Below are 17284 nucleotides of genomic sequence, written 5' to 3' on the forward strand. Positions count from 1 at the left end.
CCGCTGGGAATTGGAATTTTGCGACGACAATTAAACGCGCCATTCAATCGCAGCGCGTTCTGTGTGTTTGAAACCCTTCGCTCCTGTTACTTTCATAAATTAAATTCATGTCAAAAAGCGTTTTATTGCTAATGCATGAACATCATCATCGGTATCAAACAGCTGGAAGTAAAACAGTCTGCTGGAAGTAAAACAATGATCGAATTTGAAGCATGAAATTTTTGCGCATACCTGAAAGACTACGAGATGATCATTCATTAACATTTTCTAATTTGTCACTAAATCTTTTTCATCTTAAACAAGGTTAACTTTATCACAACACCGATATTAGATAAACACTTGTTATCATAAATTTCTCATATCGAATGAACACAATTTCACCAAACGCTTTAACCATCGATGTTGTTTTCATTGACATTTTGAAGCGACGCGAACAGATTTCAACTAAAAAAGTTATTGATTTTGCATTGCAATTATTGTTTGCTTTCAACTATCTCCGGCATTTGACAGCATTCAAAACAACATATTTTTTAACTACTTGAATATATGCAAATCAAAAACGTTATTGGTTGAATCAAAAATAAATTAGTTAAATCAACTATCGCAAAAATCAAAAACTGCGATATCGCAATTTTATGATCGAAGGGTTAGACCAAACATATCTACATTGATTAGGGAACTTCAAAGTAATAATCGTAAGTACCGCTTCAGACATAAAAGACTATATAGGAAAGCAGGGCCAAGACCGAAGCGGATACAGTGCGAAATTTTGCAAAGCTTCATCGACGAGGACATTTAAGACACAGAAGCAGCTGGTAGGATGACAAAACACCGATACGATACAGACGCACGACTCAATGATTGACTGGTTACAGGGTGAAGCACACACTTCCTGCTCAAGTGACAAATTCTCTGGCGAACTTGCAATAGAAGATATTCGTATCTTTCGTTGCAAATTGATAGCCGTAAAGGAATCTGTCGCTTGGGTTACATGCTGGAGGATTTCCTCCTTCGTTACTAGTGTTCATTTGGGCACCATAGCCTAGTTCGTCTGGTATGGAAAGTGTGGATCGTTGTAACCACCCCCCTCGGCCAGAGCAGCCCATAAGGGGAAAAAAAGACAGCTGTCTGATTATTAGTTTGTGAGATATTGCATTTTGAGTGAAGCTACTTTTGTTATTGTGAAAAAAATGGAAAAAAAGGAATTTCGTGTGTTGATGAAACACTACTTTTTGATGAAAAAAAGTGCCGCCGATACCAAAAAAATGGCTTGATGAGTGTTATCCGGACTCTGCACCGGGCGAAGCAACAATTCGTAAGTGGTTTGCAAAATTTCGTACTGGTCATATGAGCACCGAAGACGATGAACGCAGTGGACGTCCAAAAGAGGCTGTTACCAATGAAAACGAAAAAAAAAATCCACAAAATGATTTTCAATGACCGTAAAGTGAAGTTGATAGAGATAGCTGACACCCTAAAGATATCAAAGGAACGTGTTGGACATATTATTCACGAATATTTGGACATGAGAAAGCTTTGTGCAAAATGGGTGCCGCATGAGCTCACAATCGATCAAAAACAACAACGAATTGATGATTCTCAGCAGTGTTTGGAGCTGTTATATCGAAATAAAAATGATTTTTTTGGTCGATATATAACAATGGACGAAACATGGCTCCATCACTTCACTCCGGAGTCCAATCGACAGTCAGCTGAGTGGACTGCACGCGATGAACCGAACCCAAAGCGTGGAAAGACTCAACAATCGGCCGGAAAGGTTATGGCGTCTGTATTTTGGGATTCGCATGGTATAATTTTCTTCGACTACCTTGAAAAGGGAAAAACCATCAACAGTGACTATTATATAGCGTTATTAGAGCGTTTGAAGGACGAAATTTGAAAAAAAAACGGCCTCATTTGAAGAAGAAAAAAGTTTTGTTTCATCAAGACAATGCACCGTGTAACAAGTCGATGAAAACCATGCTGAAATTGAACGAATTGGGCTTCGAATTGCTCCCTCATCCACCGTATTCTCCAGATTTGGCCCCCAGTGACTTTTTCCTGTTCTCAGACCTCAAAAGAATACTCGCTGGTAAAAAATTTAGAAGCAATGAAGAGGTAATCGCTGAAACTGAGGCCTATTTTGAGGCAAAGGACAAATCGTACTACAAAAATGGTATCGAAAAGTTGAAAGATCGCTATAATCGCTGTATCGCCTCTGATGGCAATTATGTTGAATAAAAAAACGAATTTTGGCAAAAAAATGTGTGTTTCTATTAAACGATACGAACTTTTCAGCCGAACTGTTATTTATAATAAATATCAGACTTTTAAAAAATAAATCTTTCGGAAAAGCATGCGTCTCCATCAAATTGTCTTTAGGACTGAATACCATGCGTTTCCATCTACAAACTGAGCTCTGGGCTTGAGTATTGACGTAATTAAAAGAATTTTATTCCTTATGTAATTTACACACGCGCACGCCTGGGTCGATTTACCAAGCAATTATGTAGGGAATGCATTAGTGAACATGTGTGCCAGTGGACGGTTGAAATTCATTTCTAACTTCAACATTTTGAGGGATAGTCTGTAGGTTTCGAGGTTACCTATTAGCGGTCCTAAAAAATATTATAAACCAGATAGAAACCAAGCCGAAGCGCCTGCAGTAAGTCACGAAGACCCCAAAAAGAACGTATAAATTCGCATCGTCGAATTCATATACAAACAAAATGTTCTTTTAAACTTAATATTTTCAGTTTTCTGCTATTTTCTGAAGTGGACCCCTTTATTAAACAGTTTTGGAAAATCGTATTGTTTTATTGCTTTAATCGAAATATTCATTAACTAAGAATGAATGAGAAACTAAGCTATGTGTAAAAATAGAATTTTAAACGCTTTCGCAGATATAGTTCATCGAATTTACTTGCACTAAGTGGTCTTTTTCTGGTGTTTCGTGAGTACTTTTGTCACGTATTAGCTCAAGCCTGTTTATTACGTACCTAGAAGTCGTCTCCATACAGCTCAGTCTATGACCACTCTTTGCCTCCATTTGATCGATCCAGCTTGCTCGCTATGCTTTTCTTTTCCTTGAGCCTTCCGAACCACATTCAAGAACCATTTTCAAATGTTTGCCGCCTGTTATCTTGATGACATGCCCAGTCGATCGTAGCTGTCCAATTTCAGCTGTACGTATGATAGGTGGATCTCCAAGCAGCTGTTTCAAACCTTGGTTTATACGCCGTTGATTAATTTCTTATGGTGACGTATTACTTTTCTTGTATCCTTATCCGCGGTCATAAAAGAATGAGTACACGAACTCATGAACGTCCACGATATCGTCACCACGCACCATTATTCGAGTGGGAAGGTATTATATTTTAAAGCCTTTCCCTCTCATACATGTTGTTTCGTCGGATTTACTGTCAGTCCGATCCCAGTTTGATTAATTCGTCTTTATGAGCTTAAGCCGTTTGACTTTAGCTGCCTTGTTGAGCAGTTTCAGGCAACTTGGCTATTCATACCAAGTGATACAGAACGTCGACGAACATTTTACCCTAAAACTGATAGTTTTTAGATTTCGTTTGATTTCGAATATTCCTTGATTTTGCGCTTGGTATCTAGGAATACTTTTTTTCTACAAAAGAACAATAATTGAACTGTCCTTTAAAATTTTGACTGAATATAGTTATTTGATTTGAATACAATAAATGAAAAATGAGTTCATGAATAAAAACTTTAAACCGTATATTAAAACCTAACTATTTGTCAATTCATTAGTTCTGATTTATGTTTCTCTCACCGATCCTTCCTTATGAAAATTTTTTCTTAACCCCTGAACTCAAGTTGCAGATGGAAACGCAAGGTATTTAGTTCTAAGGGCATGTGATACATGATTTCAGAACTAAATACCATGCGTCTCCATCGGATGATGATAAATTGATGGAGACGCATGCTTTTCCGAATGATAAATTTTTTAAAGTCTGATATTATTCCCCCACATTTTATAAATATCAGAAAAAATACAGCGGAATGTACTCATAAATGATTTATTTTTGATGTAAAATCTAGAGTGGTACCAAAATTGTAAGCGCGATTAAAAAAAATCACATGAAAAACATTTTGAAAAATTCTGAAAAAAAAATCAGAAAGGTTTCCCATAATTCCTAAAATATTCCTGATTTTTTTCAATCTTTTTGCTAAAGAGGTTTTTGAAAAATTTAAATAAAATGAAACCAGATGAACCACCCTAACTCCACCAATATGGCAGTTAAAGAGTTACAATTTTGGGAAAATCATCTTCAATATAAACCCTTTCAAACAGCGCATATCAATTTTTTTCTGTTTGGGGACAGTTTTTATATGAAAATCCGAGTACACTTTTGAAATCTACACAGGATTTTGAAAAACAATTGGCACATCTAACACCGTTAGCTTGCAGTTCAGAACTGAGATCACACTCTCAGTAAAACAGTAAACTGGGAGCTCTCACGTTATGCGTTATGTACTAAATGTTCTTCTGAGATAACAAATACGAAAAAGCAAATACGCGTCATGAGTTTTCATCTTTGATACTTGTTGATACCAAATATTTCAGAAAAGTTATACTTTGAAAAGGTTATGTCATACAACTGAAAATTTTATCATAAAATTATGATCATATTTCTGATGGCATGTAGCAAAAATTATATTAATACGTTAGATGCAACAAGAGACAAGAGACGTTAAAAAACTTATAACTCTTAGAGGGTAATTTTTGGAAAGACTCCCCACAGTAAAGTAAGTCGTATTAACGACAAAAAACAGAAAATATTTTATGTTACTGGTTTTAACTCTTATCACATTGCAAAACTTACCAGGAGTTTGATAGATCCTGATTCCTCGCTTCATTGGCAGTACGATTTTTTATGGATATATTCATCAGTAGGTTCTCCGAAACGCTATCCATGACCGATCGACTCCTGCGATAAAAAGAACTCTGTTTCAGTGATATATTTTGGTAGTAATTATACATCTATACGAAAATATTCTAAAGCAAAGCCTTGGTATTACATTCCTGTAGTGGAATTTGACCTTCTGTTTTAACAGATTTCGCAGCTGATTCAGAGTGTACAGAACCATTGCATGGCTAGTGCTAGGATTCTACTGACACTACGAATCCTTCCAGATCGGGGCTCGAACATACAACTGTTTTTTTTTGTAAGACCAGATGCATAGGGCATGCATTGAACCGCCAACCCGAGACAAAATTCATCCCCAAAGTCTAGATCAAATTAATCGTGAAATTCCTCGAGAGTAACAATTAAATGCAGACACATGACCATCAACATCGCGGTTGCCGTGCACAACATACGTACTACGGACTTCTGTAATTGTAATTGTAATTTATCAGCTCACAACCTGGCAGACAGTGTCCGCCCATCTGCTTGAGTGCAAGCTACAAGCTGGCTGTGAGCCTACTAAAGCCTGACCGTTGATATGCACTAGACCGTAAAGCACTAGACACGTAAAGCACCAGCAGACTCTGCTCTTAGTCAGTCCCACTGGTTTCAGATACATTAAGTTAGGGATAGTGGAGATAAATAGGGAAATATAGCTTATTAACTACTATGTTTGTGACAGAAAATAAAGCGTAAAGAACAACAATAATAATAATAATAAAAACAATAATAATAATGATAATAATAAAGTGAAAAAAATAAAACAAAATAAATAAAAATAGTAGTGCATTTACCTTTTTCTCCCACCATATCGCAACTTACCAAAAGTTAAGTTATTGCATAAAATACCTTTGTTTCGTCTTTTTCCTGGGACACCCCAGGGTTCTTCCTTCTCGAACCTCCTTGGTCTTAAGTCTTCGATAACAATCCTTTGTTTCAACATGTAAAATCGGATTTTTCGTTCCTCAAGGCGACGGAAATCCAACTAGCCCAAATAAAATCATTTTGTGTATCGTTTCATATTGCTTATATATTTTCGAGCATGTACTCCAATCTACTTTTCCGCCTCCTCACTTTCTTTCTCTAAACCAAAAGCACTTCTTTCTCTATCCAGCTCTACACATTTCTTTAAGCCTGACCATCATTTTCCTACGTTATCATACATCGTCATCTTACAAAAAATCGTGTTTGCTCACGGTAAGGTAACACAAGCGCTTGGCCTATCCGATTGATTACTGCTTTCACACATCACCCCAGACTGCACGGAGCAAGAACTGACTCGTCTTGCAGAGCCATGCAATCAGTAATTTCTCCACTCCGTTTGATGACATCAGCACAACCAAAGACGTCAGCTTACTAGCGCGGACCGTGGAACTCATGCGTGTCAGATACGTTTGTCGACGACGTTCAAACCTTTCCTAAAGCACTCTTTTGGCGATCGCGTCACGTGCCCACGGCTGTCGGACTGCACGGATTGTCGTCCAACGCCACTTGATTTTTGTTCACGCCGTTGCAGCTCAACCTGAAGTGATCCGTTTGGCTCTAGGATCGCGATCTGCCGCTGCGCATTAAAACCCTAAAACGGTTGATCCATTGTACTTTGCACGCATGTAATTTCGCGTGATTTGTCTCTCTTACCCTTTTAGCGGAATCTGTTGAGTGTGCTCTATCTCGATTACTGAAATTCGTAATTTCCGTACTTGTGAACACAGGTTTCCTATCTTGCGGTTGTGTCTTTACTTGAATTGCAAAGAGCAGGTGGTTAGTTTTGCCATGTGGTTAAATTATTGCTGCCTACCTTGAATCGGCTTCGCTTCGACATGGTAACCCTTGAATATTCTCCGGAATAATGGCTGCTAACTGAAAATGATTCTTCCCAGCTTCAGATTCTTCCTTTTCGCTTTACCGCTTTTTGCAGTTTGACAACTGTGCGATAGTACATATCCGCTTGCTATTTTTTTGACGACGTAGCGGTTCGTGGCTATGCAGTGAGGCCAGTATTGATGAGTTGTATTTTGATGAACGTTTTCCAACTATTGTTTTAATTTAGATGTATTTTTTTCAGTGCATGCTGATCTTTAAAGCTCAAAATAACTTAAACGTTACAAACACTCTCATTTCGTTGAGTTTCTCGTCATGAAAATAAAATAACGTCAGGTGTTAGTGAGTCTGTTGAACCATATAATGTAAGGTAAGGATGCGTATTCAACACTAGACTGTCCAGGGAAGCCACAGTATGTACACAACGGCACGATTGCTTAAAATGTCTTCACACCTGACCGAATCAGTCTCGCCAGCGATGTCAGATCTACGGAAATCTCCGTAGATCTACGGATTCGAACATTTTCTACGGATCTACGGATTCGTAGACATAATCTACGGAAATTGGATTTTTTCTACGGATATCTACGGAATTTTAATTTATCTACGGAGAACTACGATAAACTAGTTTTGTCTGACCAGCAAAAAAAAGCTTTTCACCGCGAGAGCTTCCGAGAAAAATGCCAATCTACGGAAATGACACTACTGCTATCTGGCATCGCTGAGTCTCGCCGTCAATGCAATCTGTACGGAAATCGAACCGGATCGGAAAGGTTTGAAAGTTTCTTAGCGGTTCATAAGCACCCCGATTGAATCCGGCTCCGTCGAACGAATGCAAAAACCCGCACTCTGCAATTCGATCGAGTGGGGCTTTTGTATGGAAAACTTGAAGTCGATCGAGCTGCAGAATGCAAAGTAACACACTCGATCGAAACAATCCGACTCGAACAAAATCGGGGTGAATACTCATCCCAATTGGATCAAGATAATTAAACTGGCGACCAATTCCAGGCACAAGAATGTCTGAAACCACCTAATGACATATTGTCAATTTCAAGCAACCGTGATCAATCCATAATTTCATTTTTACAGTCTTAAGCGAGCGATCGATCTCGGTATGGTCCGACTTTGTTAATACGAAGTGCAAATTGACTCCCACCATCCGTCGAACGGGGGGTACGCGCCCTGCAGCTCATCATCCGAAGCTTAGGGCAATAAGATAGTTACTAGTAATAATATAAGAAATTTATAATACGAGTTTATGTGTTGCACACTTCCCATGTTAAGAATATTAGAAAGAGTCACAAAGTGGGTTGATAATCGAGGCATCTGTAGTAAGATGTTAGTTCCTTATTAACAGTTGCACTCCGTCCCACCGCTTGCCAATACTCCGCACCTCCTCATTCTGCTAAAAACAGGAGTCACCAGTCATCATTTGACACCGGGTAGGTATGAGATCGGGGTTGTGACGACCAGAACTAAGTCAATTAAACTGCCGATACAAACAGTATGATATGATATTTGTCGCTGTTTCCAGGATGTCGTGCACCTTTGGCCCACAACATACGTACTACGGGCTTCTGTCCCAAAAATTCAGTTGAATAGATAATTCTAATGAACTAACAACAGCAATGTGCCCTGTCCTCAGTATCTTAGAGCTAAGGCAGTATGCCTTAATGAATATATGTTTAAATTAAAAAATAATGATCAAATAAAAAGTGTTTACACCATTGGATTCTACTATAGGTATATCACGTCACTATACTAATTCAGTATGTATCTCACAACACTTTTAAAACATGTATAATAAACGTCACATCACAGATACGTAAGTAAATTTACTTAGAAACCTGATACACTGATGATAAATACAAGTTGTATTCGAAATACGTATCTGTGATGTGACATTTATTATACATGTTTTAAAAGTGTTGTGAGATACATACTGAATGTGTATAGTGACGTGATATACCTATAGTAGAATTCAATGGTGTAAACACTTTTTATTGTTCATAAATATTCTACTAAACACTCAGACCCTGTTGATTAGTTAAACAATAAATTATTAGCATATTAACAATTTAGAGCAGATAACTTTTATAGGCTGAATATCCGAAGAATTTAGTATTGGAAGGAATTTTCTCAAGACCATTTAATAAATTTTCATCATACTTACATAGCGGAAGTACTCGGATTCGATGCGCATGCTATATCGGTTTCTTTCTCGTGGATCTCAAGATCTGCCTTTTCACACTGGCGAACATTCTCGACATCGATTGTTGAAGTGCCCGCTAAGATACCGGTGGATACCGAACCAGAAGGCATAGTAGCCAGCTCCTCATTAATTGGACTACCGCTCTTCAGATCACCTGTAGCTATGGAAATTCTTTCACACCGGCCGTAGATATCGAATATTGGATAGATGTGATGGGGTAATCCGGTGGCCAAATCATCCAACTGAGTCTGTCCGAACGCTATTCCCAAATTTCCTGCTTGAGTTAATGTTAAAGTGATTACTGTTCCTACTTGGATTTGTTCGAAGATTTCTGCATATTTTGACTGTGTCTTGTTTCCGTTGATATTGATGTAATCATGGGTAGCGATCCAACAGGGCCTACGGAATAAAATCGCTGATGTTGGGAATGGAAACTGGTGAGTTGCCGGACAGACACCCAGGGCTCCGACAGCGATAGTTCCTTTCCATCTGGGATTTACTTGAGTAAGTTTAATACTAACACTATGACCTTTACATAGAGGTTTCGATAAACAGACAACTCCCTGTTGATATGATTGTACTCGACAGGCCGATTTTCTATCATCACATAGCTGAATATTTTTCCCGTGACATTCGGAAAACTCGAACGACAAACTGTCCGAATCTATCGATTCTAACATAGAGTCCTGTTTGTTCAGTGGATCCAATCCAAGTTCGAGAGAGTCCTGCAAACGTAGGCTGCAAGGTCGTAATGGGGATGACGGGCCTTGTGATGAGATAACCTGGGCAGCCATGGTAGATCCCAGCAGCTCAACTACAGCAAAAATGTCCTCCGATACGTTATGAAAGTTGATGTTCATGTCTTCCGAATTGAGAAGTATCTTCAAGGTTCGTGTGGCAGTTAACTCTATAGCAATACGATCCCCTACTCGAAGCCAATCCAAGGAGGCTAGCGATTTTTGAAGTAATGTTGAGTTATAACGAACTTCATTACCACTAACATACCAAACGTTTGCCGGTATGCGTTTCATACTGATAGGAATATTTTTACGCACATGCTCATCAGAGAGATTCAAATCCGTAGCCCCAACTTTCAGGCTTCCCGCGTATAAAGGGTTTATATCTGTAATTTTAATTTCAAATGTCTCGCCTACTACTAGTGGACGCTCCGAGAAAACTAAACAATGCGATAGGGCAGTGTTAGTGCATCGTGATGCCAGTGTCCAATTTTGCATCAGTGTTACATTACCGGAGATACATGACCAACGATGCTTTGCCTCCAGAGCGGGTTGAATCACGGATGTCGCTTGCAAGCTCTGCGAATTTTCACTGATCGCATAAGGAGCTCGTATATCCGGTTGCGGCGTTGTTATACTTACTTGGGCACATTGACCATACAAATCGATGACTGCGTACAAATTTTGAGCTTTACACTCATAGTACGGACCTTGATCGATTCCATTGATGAAGAAATGTATATTATCTCCATTGCGCATTACACCAACTCGTGAACCAGCAGTCAATGTATCCAAATCGAACGGTAGATCGTTTCTAACCGTAACACCATTGCGCATCAATGTAGTTCCGGATATCATAATAGTATCGTGCTCAAGATCAGTGGCCGTACTTGGGAGACTTAATTCATCAGGACGAATTCCAGTAACACCGATTTCGATACTGCCATTCCACTGGTCAACAACTGTTTCGAGTACAATTTCGAATAACTCTCGTTGCTTCAGAGGCCTATTGCTAAATACGATTGAATCATTGAATTCAGCAAGAGCCTTAGGCCGACAAGCAGTCAAACCTCCGTTGGAAATTCGTGCATTCTTACCGTGAACAGAATGAAATTTCAGCTTTGGTTCACTGCTGAATAAGGTGGTGTTCGATATCGTGGAATTGCCTGTATCCGGAGTCCCACACTCGGATGTGTCAACAATACTAGCCTGTGCCGCTTGACCGTAAAGATCAATAACACCGTACACTTTTTCCGGAACATTTGTTGCCGCTGGTCCTTGATCTACTCCGTTGACCCAAAAATTAATTGTGCCGTCATCTTTGCGAACTACACCTACCCGATCACCAACCTGCAATCGATCCAAATTTTGTCCATACTGCTCAATAACGGTCATACCGTTATGCATCACTCCGTTTCCAGTCATCATCCATGTTCCCGAACGGACATTCGTCATGGTGAATGGAAAGTCTAATTCCGTTGGACCGTGTGTAGTGACGCCCATCTCGATAGATCCTGCCCATTTAGTGACTACTCTCTCCAAGCGAACCTGCAAGCGAACAGTTATTTGAACGAACTGTAAGAAAACTCTTTTATCAGACTTACTTGAAACATCTCGTTGGGTCGTAAGGTACGACGGGTTAACACGACTCCGTTATTGAAATCATCCGATGCATTCGGACGCAATGCCGTGCGTCCGCTGTGAGTAACACTGGCATGGGATCCACATGTTGGATGGAACAACAGTCGGTCCGAGTGACTGTAGTCTATTTCTGGACTAGGAGGAATCAGTTCTTGCTCAGAAACTGGCAAACTCATCAGGTTGTTTCTTCTCGTAACCAAGTTCTGTTGCTCTCGTTCGTCGCGGTCCACAATCGTAACCTTAATGGTCATTCCGTACAGATCGATTACTCCCCACAAAGTTTGAGATACTCTTGTTGCAGCAACTCCTTGGTCACGTCCGTTTATGTAGTAATGGAGATTGCCGTTGGATTTACGCATCATTCCTACCCGATCTCCCTCACGCAGCTCATCCAGATTGAACTCACCGTACTCTCTGCGAGTTCCCTTTCCATTTGTTAAAATTCCACAACCAGACATCATAATCGTTCCGCTACGCAGATTTGTCATGGTAGCTGGAAACTGCAATGCAGACGGACAGTGTGTTGTGACACCGACCTCTATGGATCCGGACCATTTGTCGACCAGTCGATCGATTCGTATTTCAAACAGCTCATTATCTCTCAGAGGTCGGTGAGTCATAACGACTCCATTGTTAAATTCGTCCAGTGGCCTGCGCCGTTCGGCCGTACGACAATTTGCACTTAACTTCACTAGTGATCCACAACGAGTATGGAACCGCAGCTTGTCATTTGGATCCATTCCATCCTGCGAAGTTCCCGACATACATGGTCCACCACCATTAGCAGCAACACTAACTGACATCTCCACAGACATAGCAATATCGATATTTTGAGAAATTTGAGTACTTTCATTTGCATACTCTAAGCTATCCGAAGGACAAATAGAAACTTGTACGCATTTTCCATATAGATTGACCAGTGCATACACATTTTTTGGTATGTCAACAGCAGCCACACCCTGCGATTCTCCGTTTACGTAGAAAATCAGTTCCCCTTGAGCCGTTCGAAGCACTCCAACGCGATCACCTTCTCCTAACTTATCCAGATCAGAGCCATAGTACTCCATCAGTGAGAGACCGTCTTTGAGTACTGAAATTCCAGACATTACCCAAGTTCCGTTGCGTAACTTTGTCGCACACGGAGGTAATTCGGTCGTTTCCGGATTCACCGTAGTCACGCCAATTTCGATACTGCCACTCCAGGCATGAATCTAATAGTCGAGATCGAGAATCAATTGATCAACATAGAAATTAATTAATTGTACTCTACCTTCTCATCGATTCGCACTTCGAACAGTACGTCATCCTGGAGGGTCTCACCACTCAGCACCAAACCGTGATTAAACTCGCTAATATTCCGCATTGCTGTTCGGTTGCTGTTGGCAAGTGTGATCCGCTTGCCACAGCGTCGATGGAACGACATTTCGGATGTTAATATAAATTCAGTCAATCCAGAACACGGATTTATTCTCTATAAATGAACGCACGGAAAGCAATAACACCCTTCCAGACAAGAAGGAAAATTTTTGACAGTTCTCTCATTTGTTGTCAGTGTTTTTTATATGAATGGATCGATAAATCAGTAAAAGGTTTACTATTGCTATATACTTATCAACAAAGCGTTACTTTCACCACAACTACATCTGCGAAGCAGCGATGCCAGATAGTAATAGTGTCATCCGTAGATTGACATTTTGTTCGGAAACTCTCGCGGTGGAAAGCCCTTTTTTGGCTGGTCAGACAAAACTAGTTCCCGTAGTTCTCCGTTGATAAATTCATATTTCCGTAGAAAAAAAATAAATTTTCGTAGATTTTGTCTACAGATCCGTAGGTTCGTAGAAAATCTTCGGATCCGTAAATCTACTGAGATTTCCGTAGATCTGACATTGCTGCTGCGAAGTACGCTGTGTTGGTGTCAGTTTGCCGGCTCGGGTCTCGCACGTGCTTTTGTTGACAAACAACAATAAATCTGCATGAAATTTTCAAAACGACGAAAGTAACATACCGGTTAAACAAACGGGATGGGGGATACTTTCTGGCTTCATTGCCCGGAGAGCTTCTATTGAGCTTAGACTGTCCGTGACAATGAAGTAATGGTCTTTGGGCAAGGTTTCAATGATCTCGAGGGTGTACTGAATAGCAGCTAATTCTGCGATGTAAACTGAAGCCGGATCACTGAGTTTGTAAGAAGCGGTGATGTTTTGATTGAAGATGCCGAAGCCTGTGGACCTGTTGATGTTTGATCCGTCAGTGTAAAACACCGTTTCACAGTTGACTGTTCTAAATTTATTATAAAAAATATTTGGGGCCACTTGAGGGCGCACGTGATCCGGGATTCCACGAATCTCTTCTCTCATGGATGTGTCAAAAAACACAGTAGAATCAGAAGTATCCAAGAAATGAGCACGGTTGGAAACAAACGAAGAAGGATTAATATTCTGAGCCATGTAATAAAAATACAAAGACATAAAAAGGGTCTGAGAATTGAGCTCGACAAGCCTTTCGAAGTTTTCAATCACCATCGGATTCAAGATATCGGATTAGCAATCGATATGAGAGATCCCAGAATCGATTTTTCAACGGTAAGACGCCCGCGAGCACTTCGAGACTCATCGTGTGAGTCGACTGTATGTAACCCAAGGCAATACGCAAACAACGATACTGAATTCTTTCCAGCTTGATGAAATGAGTGTTCGCCGCGGATCGGAATCAAAAGCATCCGTATTCCATCACGGACAATATCGTTGTTTGGTATAACCTGATCAGGTCTCCTGGGTGGGCACCCCACCATGATCCGGTTATTGTACGAAGAAAATTGATTCTATGTTGGCATTTTTGTTACAGATACCTAATGTGACATCCCCAGGTGCCTTTGGAGTCGAACCAGACCCCGAGATATTTGAATGTGAAGATCTGAGCTATGGTTTCACCCTTTAGTTGAAGCTGTAATTGTGCTGGTTCTCGCTTCCTTGAAAATACAACCAGCTCAGTTTTCTCCGTAGAGAACTCGAAACCCATTTGAAGATCCCATGTCGACAAGTTGTCGAGGGTATCTTGCAATGGTCCTTGGAGATCGGCAGCTTTGGGTCCTATAATAGACACAACGCTGTCGTCGGCAAGTTGTCTTAGCGTGCAAGATGTGTTGGTACATTCATCAATGTTGTTTACGTAAAAGTTGTATAAAAGGGGGCTTAAGCATGAGCCCTGAGGAAGACCCATGTAACTGAATCGTATTGTCGACAAATCACCATGCGCGAAATACATGTATTTCTCGGACAACAGATTATACAAAAAGTTATTCAAAATTGGTGAAAGACCATGCTGATGCAACTTCTCAGATAGGATGTTTATGGAAACTGAATCAAAAGCCCCCTTGATGTCTAGGAAAACTGACGCAATTTGTTCTTTACGAGCAAATGCCATTTGAATTTCGGTTGAAAGCAACGCAAGACAATCGTTCGTTCCTTTGCCCCTGCGGAAGCCAAATTGTGTATCTGAAAGTAAGCCATTAGTCTCGACCCAATTGTCTAGACGAAACAGAATCATTTTTTCGAACAATTTCCGGATACAGGAAAGCATAGCAATCGGCCGATACGAATTGTGATCGGAGGCTGGTTTTCCTGGTTTTTGAATGGCGATAACTCTTACTTGTCTCCAGTCATGTGGGACAATATTATCCTCAAGAAGCTTATTGAATAAATTCAATAAACGCCTTTTGGCAGAGTCAGGCAAATTTTTCAACAAGTTGAATTTGATTTTGTCTAACCCCGGAGCTTTATTGTTACACGACAGGAGCGCAAGTGGGAATTCTACCATCGAAAAAGGTGTTTCGTTTCTGTTTGATGAGGCGACGCGCATGATCGTCTGTTCCGGAACAGAGTCAGGACATACTTTTTTTTAGCGAAATCGAATATCTAGCGGTTAGAATATTCTTCATTTTCGTTCGCGGTGTTATGGTTACGCATTCGTTGGGCCGTGTTCCAAAGAGTGCTCGTTGATGTTTCTCTCGATAATCCGTCTACGAATCGACGCCAATAATTGCTTTTCTTTGCTTTAATCAAGCTTTTCATTTTAGCGTCTAATGCCGCATAGTTTCTATAATTATCAGGTGTTCCGTTTTTCCTAAACTCGATAAATGATGAAGCCCTCTTCGCGTTTAATTGTGAGCACTCTTTGTCCCTCCAGGGGTTCGAAGGACGGATGCTTGTTTTCGCGCCGGGTACACGTTTCGTCTGAGCTTGAATCGCGGAGTCGAGAATCAAGTCAGCCAAAAACGTGTACTCTACCTCCGGAGGAAGTTCTTGTGTTGTTTCTAGTTTCTCAGATATCGATATTGCGTAGCATTTCCAATCAATATTTCGTGTGAGGTCATACAAAACATTGATTGTTTCCGATGGTCTTAATCCGCTGGCGATTGAAATTACGATAGGCAGATGATCGCTACCGTGGGGATCAGGGATTACCTTCCACGTGCAATCCAACCGTAGCGATGTCGAGCAAAGGGATAAGTCCAGCGCACTTGGTCTTGCTGGTGGTGCAGGAATTCGTTTCATATCTCCCGTATTCAATATTGTCATATTGAAGTTATCGCAAATATCATGGATCATAGTTGATCTGTTATCGTCGAGAAGACAGCCCCATTCCGTACCATATGAATTGAAGTCTCCTAAAACCAACGTCGGTGCAGGAAGGAGCTCAATGATATCACTGTGCCGCTGATATACCGAGGTTCTTGGGGGAATGTAGATGGAGGCAATGCAAAGGTCCTTGCCTTTGATTGTAACATGACATGCGACAACTTCAATATTTGATATCGAGGGGAGGTTAATGTGATAGAAAGAATAACACTTTTTGATCCCCAAAAGTACTCCCCCATAGGGATCATCTCGATCCAGACGAATAATGTTAAAATCGTGGAAGTTTAAGGGTATTTCAGAAGTTAGCCAAGTTTCGCATAATGCAAATGCGTCACATTTCAGATTAATTACTAGAAATTTAAAAGGATCTATTTTTGAGATGATACTTCTACAATTCCACTGTATAACAGTGATTGTATCCGTGACCTCTGAGCGTGACAATACAATCGCTGAAAGAAGGGGCCATTTTGAAGTCAACTGCTTCAAGAATGTTTTAACTGATGGAAATTCTTGCGCGGAATTTATTTTTCCAATGCCTGGAGCTTTTTTCTCCGGGTTTTTGCCATTACTTCCAGTTGTTTTAATTTTTTGTGACCCGCCAGAAGATACCTTCGAACCCTTACTAGGGAGCTTACTAGAAGATTTATTTCTTCTCTTTCTGAAGCTATGAGGGACCGCCGAAGATGTACCTTCAAGGGGATCATCAGCATCGCTCTCGTCAGCTGACAAACAGGCGTAAAGGTTTACTGGAGGCGTAGCACTCTTCAACATTTCAGCAAAAGAACGCTTGGAATGTTGCTTGAGTGAACGCCTCATTTTGTCTTTGAGCAGTTGGTACGCGAGGCATTCCGAGAGGTCATGCGGTCCCTCCTTACAGTAGAGACATTTTTCAATGTCTCCACTGCAGGATCCGCATGACTCCCTCCACACTTTATACACCGGGGTTTATTGCAACAATGGGACGCTGTATGTCCCGCGTATAGTTCTAAAGATAATTCAATCCTACTATCCTTGGGGGCACTAATGAACGTTAGAGTTGAAATCAATTTTGAAAAAGATCGAGCCATTTTGATAAAAAAAAAGTTATAGGAGAAAGATAATTTGTTCACGTAACGCTGGAGGTGAAAAACGTTGACACGGCTTTGGTAACGGGTGAAGGAATATGTAAGAAAAAATTGTGACACAAGCGCTATTTAGGCTATACAAACCTCTAGAAACTACAGCGATAGGAAATGGTCAGTGGAATGGATAAACTGAAGAAAGACGAAATGTTTTGTAAAACCTGTAATGAAGCAA

The 17284-nt window shown here is 40.4% G+C and overlaps 2 protein-coding genes across 7 annotated transcripts in view; one reads left to right on the forward strand and one right to left on the reverse strand.

The window, feature by feature from the left end:
* LOC131438732 (neuralized-like protein 4) overlaps window positions 1-12881 on the reverse strand; it is a 38159-nt gene extending 25278 nt beyond the window's left edge. Inside the window, exons 1-4 of the mRNA XM_058608942.1 lie at window positions 12622-12881; window positions 11315-12562; window positions 8935-11258; window positions 4854-4958 (exon numbers count right to left, since the gene is read on the reverse strand). Coding sequence (XP_058464925.1) covers window positions 4854-4958; window positions 8935-11258; window positions 11315-12562; window positions 12622-12774 — 3830 coding nt within the window. The 5' untranslated portion in view covers window positions 12775-12881. The remainder of the gene's footprint in view (window positions 1-4853; window positions 4959-8934; window positions 11259-11314; window positions 12563-12621) is intronic.
* LOC131438735 (uncharacterized) overlaps window positions 1-17284 on the forward strand; it is an 89968-nt gene that overhangs the window by 29769 nt on the left and 42915 nt on the right. The window lies entirely within an intron of this gene.

This window comes from Malaya genurostris, chromosome 3 (genome assembly GCF_030247185.1).
Source record: "Malaya genurostris strain Urasoe2022 chromosome 3, Malgen_1.1, whole genome shotgun sequence".
Lineage (NCBI taxonomy): Eukaryota > Metazoa > Arthropoda > Insecta > Diptera > Culicidae > Malaya > Malaya genurostris.